This window comes from Gavialis gangeticus, unplaced genomic scaffold (genome assembly GCF_001723915.1).
Source record: "Gavialis gangeticus isolate Ggan-Ray unplaced genomic scaffold, GavGan_comp1, whole genome shotgun sequence".
Lineage (NCBI taxonomy): Eukaryota > Metazoa > Chordata > Crocodylia > Gavialidae > Gavialis > Gavialis gangeticus.
In genome coordinates, this window is record NW_017728995.1 from 66,880,226 (window position 1) to 66,886,259 (window position 6,034).

Genomic DNA, 6,034 nt, shown 5'->3' on the forward strand with positions numbered 1-6,034 from the left:
TGACATCCCTGTGGCATCTATACCAGTTGCTTATGTGAAAAGTAAAGGAAATTTTTCTGTAACAAGATGGTATTTTTACCCGGTTTGACAGAGAGCTCTTCATTGTATCTCTCCTTGTTTTTCTCTGTCACCCTCCTGCTTTCTTAATTGTGTATCCTTTTCCTTCCCTGAACCCACACTCCTGTTGATACCGTCCAGCTATCTCATTTTCTTCTTCCCTGGATGCTTCTGTTTCTGCCTGTCGAGCCTCATGCTAGGGGAGAGTAGTGCTATTATTGTATCTGGTAGTATTTTGATTGTAAATCTTTTAGAGGGTGTTTCTTAAGTAGTTGGGGCAGCAATCCAAGAGTCCTGGCATGAGAATGCCTTTAGACACGTGATTGCTTAGTTATAGAAAACTTGAATATAAAAAAATTCCTACAAATAGGTCTAAGTTTTCCTTTGTTAGTCCTCTAATTATACTGTGTACAGTAAACATCTGTGGGTGGTTATTACATCCTTTGTTGCTGTAGCCATTTCTGTTAAAAGCATGGTTTACAGGAAGAACAGTTTGGAATCTCCTCCAAATATAGCCAACCTTGAGGTACCCGCCTGTGACTCCATTGCAGTATGTTTACAGCAGAATTGATTTTGGCCCCTGGAAGTCAGAATCAAGAGTTCAGAAAAAAGTACCATAAAGAGAGTGTGTCAGAGCTCATCAGTGGAACTGCAGCATTATTCACCCTGTACTCTGGCCCACGGCAAAGCAGCCTTATCAGCTCTTCTCCCTGATTTAAAATGGGACATTTGCTAAGAATGGCTGTAGCACTCTACCCTGCAGGGACTTTGATTAAAATGGAAGCTTAAATTAGGAAATGTTAGAGATGTGATCTCAGAGGAAGGAGTTCTGTGCCGTGCAACTGTGTGGTTTGTGAGGAGTTGGGTTCTGGTACCATAGAAAGAAGGGGCACCTATACATGTGCATTGAGGATGCTTTGACACGCTGTAATTACAGCACATTGGAGCTCCTGGAGTGTGGTAATTACCACGTTCCAGCAAACACCAGCATCTCCTGTATCAGCATCCCTGCGGTGAAAAATGATGGCAAGGGTACTTTTAACTAAAGCTTGTTTGATGAGCTTTAGTTAAAGCACTCCTGCCACCATTTTTCAGTGCAGGGACACTGATACATGAGACTCTCCAGGCACTTTAATTAGAGTGCCTCTGAGAGCTGTGTATAAATGACCAAAAAAACTAGGATTGGTAGGTTGGGAGACAAATCTATCCCTAGTGAAGATATCAGGTCCGACTGCTGAACAGGTTTATTCAATGTCACTCCTTCCCATGTTGCCACAAAGACTGGATCTGTAGCAATTGTTAGGAAAAGGTTGTTCTAAGCAGAGGAGAATAGGCAAGAACTGGCCAGTTGACTCTATTTGCCGATCAGATTTTTAAAATCTGCATGCTTTAGGTTCAGTGACTGAGGGCCAGGTCAGGCACTAACTTCATGGGTGCCTTAGTTTTCACATCTGTTAAATATATATATAGCTTGTATCTGGCAGTGGGGTTAGGTGGCTTAAGCAATATATGTAGAGAGATTTGAGCTCCTCTACTGAAAGCTGCTGTAGAAGGGCAAAGCATTTTTCTCTTTGCTGACTTTGTGTGGTTTTCTCTCTCTCTAGTGTATTAGTCACTCACACAGATGCAGTAAAAATTTCAGATTTTGGCACATCTAAAGAACTCTGTGATAAAAGTACAAAAATGTCCTTTGCGGGAACCGTGGCTTGGATGGCCCCAGAGGTGATACGCAATGAGCCTGTCTCTGAAAAAGTGGATATCTGGTGAGTTGCACTGTTACTTTAATTGCTCATCTTTACCTTTCTTTCAGCCAGTGCAGTCTTCCTCGTGTTCCTATAACCAAAATTCTTCCTCACCATTAGGCTGTCTCATTGCTCTGTATGGAACTGTTTCTTTCTCCTGAGATCTGCTCAGCAGTAGAAGTGCTGGCAGTGAAGAGTGGAGTTAGGAAAGCAGCAAAAATTAAACATTTTTATTCATATGGTTAGAACCTCAACATCAAGGATGGACTCCAAACCACAGCTAGAGCCTGTGTCTTTATGATCTTGTATGGCTTCCAGTGACTTGGGCAGAAACCCATGGGTTTCCTGTCCTGTGCATGATGGCCTCTCCCATCCTACTCAGTGTCCGTCTGGAGGAATAGAGCAGACACTCTGGAAGAGTGTTTGCTCTATTTGGGGCTGTTCTAGACAATGGGTGCTCAACCCCCAGCCCATGGGCCAGATCCACCCCACAGTGTCATGCCATCCAGCCTGCCAGACTCCTCATGGGTCTGAAAACTTGGTGGTGGGTTAGTGGTGGCAGTGTTAATTGATGCCCCCTTGCTCCCAGTTTTCTGGACCTGCAGCTGGATAATATGGCCCTGCCAACTTGACTGGACACACAGGACACCATAAAGTGTGATCTGAGTGGCACAAGGTGGATATGGGCAGTGTGGGGCCTAATCTGGGCACTGTGAGGCTGGGCACAGGTGGTGACCCCATGGATCTGGCCCATGGACTGGCCCTGTGCCATTTATCTGGCCCATGGAGCCAAAAGATTGAGCACCACTACTCTAAATAGTAGTTTCTGGTTCTTCTTTCCACTGATAAGAGGGCAAAGAAACAGGGCTGCTTGGTCCTTTAATAGCAGGGAGTGGGGGCTGGTACCCACACCCTTTCCTCAACAGGACTTTTTATTGTAGTGTTTGAGAAGGATTACCATTATCACCAGTCTCCTTGTGTTACTTGCCTTCAGTGGCTCCTGACTTGCCCCTGAAGTCTAGCTGCTTCCTTCTTGCTGCATAGTGGACTTGAGACATTCCAGTGAGTAATGCCTGCCCACTGCTCTGTTCCCTTTGTCAGGGTCCCCTGTGTGCCAGTTGTGCAAGCTGGGCATCTACTGTGCTGGCAGCAGGGTGAGGACTGCTTCTAGGACCTCAGAGTAGTCTCCTTCCCACGCAGAAACTGCATCATGTCACAATGCCTGCAGGCGAGTTTGGGCCAGGGAAGTAAAACACTCTTATGGGAACTCATAATGGTGTCTTTTGTCCCGCGGCTCCGGGAAGGGTGTTGGCACCAGGCGACATTTCTCTGTGTTGATGCCACTCTCACCTCCACTCTCCAGCTCTTACTTAAGGGGACAATAACTCCTGGACCTGGTTTCTGCAGGGTTGTCCTGTTACCTGGATTATAGGTGAACGAGTAGGCTGCCTAGTCATAAAAGGCAAGAGATAGGTTTTCAGTCTTTTTTTTGCTTGCATCTTGAAACAGAAGCAAAGACTTGGAGATCAGTGTTTATCTGGCTTCCTGTAACAGCACAACAGAAATCCTTACCTACTCCAGCTGGGGAAAGAGGGTGGCATCAGGTTGTCTTGAATTTGCTGAGGTCTCAAAATTCCCCTCCAGTCTATGCCTTGTATTTATAGATGGCTTGTTCTGATATTATAATAAACATTATGATACTAATGAACATAACAATCAGCTCTGGTCAGGTCTCATCTGGGTACTGTATGCTGTTCTGGGCTCTGCATTTTAAAAAGAGATGTGGATAAGTTGGGGAGGGTTCACAGGCAGGAAGCAAACATGATAAAGGACTTGGAAAGCAAGTCCTATGAGGCCAGGGCTGAAGGAGCTGGGCATGTTCTAATGTCATGATAAATTCAGGATGTGCAGCCAAGACAAAAGTATTTTTTAAATCTATTGGATGCCTGTTCCTGCAACATTTGCAGAAGATGGCAGTCTTGTTGTGTGAATGTAAAACAGTCAAAATTATTTCTTAGGGGCCCACTCTTACTTGTCTCAACAGCCTGTTGCTGTTGTTGAAGCAGTGCTGACCAGAGCTGATCAAAAGTGTTTGAATGGAAGAGCTTTCATCTGAAAACATTGGTTGGATGGAATGGGTACATTTCCTAGGATGGGGACAGCACTTCTGATGGAACTAGGCGGGTGTTTTCCTCACAGCCAGCCAACCCACTGGGACCTCCACAGCCCTGCAGCCCCCTTATCACAACAAAATCTGGAGGATTTATCTTGTTCTGATTGACAATAAGAAGAAAAAAAATGTTTTTGAAAACCTGATGACATCCTTGAGCTAGAAATGCCTTTGTCCAGGCCATCTCTAGTCCAGAAATGCCAAGCACATTCAGGTCCTTTCTTTCTCTTGACTTCATTCTGTTCATTAGCTAACAATGGTTCCATGTGCCATAGTCCAAAATGTCCTCCCACCTTTTACCCAGTTTGTGTCACCTAAGAGCCAGATGACCCCATAGAGATGGTGTCCATCACAGGTGTGCAGAAATGTATGGAAAAGGAGGAAGGAGGGGATAATTTGTGGGTGCTATAGCTTCTGGGAGAGGATAATTTGTGGGTTTTAAACTACCTGTCTGGTCTGTATCACATTTCTTCATCTTAGGTTCATTCTGACTTCTGGCAGGTTCACATGGTGATTGCTTTTCTTCAGCAATCAAATATCTTCCTTTGGTTTTTGTTTGTACTGACTATTTTGGCATCAGTTTGCCTTTCCATGAGCCTCTGCACTTGGTAGGTAGACAGCAGTAATTGCTTGTTGCTTCTCCTGAGTCATGACCTGTGTCTAGACCAGTGGATTCACTTCAGGAGAGAGGCAAAATTTTCTTGCCTGTAATTTTCATTTCCTGTGTTGTAGATTCTCCATCCTGCATAGACTGTCTTTATGCTGTGTGTAGGATTATCACTCATCATCTTTCTTTCAGGTTAGGCCAAGGGTGAATGTCAGATGGTATCTGAAATGTTCAGATATTGACACTCTTGCAGTCGATGCATTTTGTTCCTTCATTTCTTTATGTTGTGTTGTAGTAGTTTTGTGTCTCCTTAGCTTTGGAACGGCTGTGGATAGAATGGGTGTTCAGCACATTGCCAGAAGAGGGAGTGTCGGCTATTAAAAATCCAAAACAAATACTAAAGTCAAACCCTGCTTCGTCCAGGCACCTTGACAGGCATACCTGTGAATTCAGACTTTGAGCAGAGCATCTACACTAGGAGTAATTCAAATTTTCCCTAGGAAAACAAACTTTATCTTTTAGTTTACTGGAGCTGGAAAAACGATGAACTTCCCTTGTATTTGATTCACACCAAAGAGCCTCTAGCTCCTATTTCACTTTGAGATAAAAGCCCTGAAAGGAAAAGGGTTTGGATTTAGGTTTTCAACAGGGGGTGAGAGTTAAAACTGATGTGGCTGTGCATAAAATGCCGGGGCACAGGGCAGGAAGAGAGATTGCACAAGGTATGAAATACCCTTTTGAGACTATCCTTCTATCTGGTTACAAGCTTTTACTGTTGCTAGTTTTGAATCCGTTTGCCTTTTACAGTCAGGCACCTGTTACCATTGCGTTAAATGAGCAGAAAATAGCTGAATCTGTTGGAACTTTTTTCATGAAACATATGATTCAAGTGTTTTGTCTCTTCTGGTTTGTCCACTTGTTTCTGTGACAGGTCGTTTGGCGTGGTTTTGTGGGAGCTGCTTACAGGAGAGATTCCCTACAAGGATGTGGACTCCTCAGCCATCATCTGGGGTGTGGGCAGTAACAGCCTGCACCTTCCTGTCCCTTCCACCTGTCCAGATGGGTTCAAAATCCTCATGAAGCAGACATGGTAAGAGCCTCATCCCACTCACAATCATGCAGCTCTGTCACATTTCCTTTAAGCAGATTGGTTGTTCTCCAGCTAGGCATGTCAGATGTTTGCAGGAAGCATGCAGTTGCCATTGATGTTTGTGGGCTGAGTGTTGAGAGAGAGGAAACTCTGTAAGGGAAGGAGCAGAGGCAGCAGGGCTTGAGCAAGACCAGGAGACATCAGGATTGAATTGTCCAAGAGCTGTGTTACTCTCTCCAGTTATTGCATTACTGTGTCCAGTTTTGGTCCCCCCACTACAGAAAGGACGTGGACAAGTTGGAGAGAATCCAACAGAGGGCGACAAAAATGGTTCAGGGGCTGGGGGACATGACTTGTGAGGAGAGGCT

The 6,034-nt window shown here is 44.7% G+C and overlaps 1 protein-coding gene across 3 annotated transcripts in view; it reads left to right on the forward strand.

Annotated features, from left to right (window-relative positions):
* Window positions 1-6,034, forward strand: part of MAP3K13 (mitogen-activated protein kinase kinase kinase 13) — a 144,475-nt gene that overhangs the window by 113,236 nt on the left and 25,205 nt on the right. For all 3 annotated transcript variants that reach the window (XM_019503794.1, XM_019503793.1, XM_019503795.1), the window contains 2 exons: window positions 1,662-1,820; window positions 5,508-5,666. In XM_019503794.1, coding sequence (XP_019359339.1) covers window positions 1,662-1,820; window positions 5,508-5,666 — 318 coding nt within the window. The remainder of the gene's footprint in view (window positions 1-1,661; window positions 1,821-5,507; window positions 5,667-6,034) is intronic.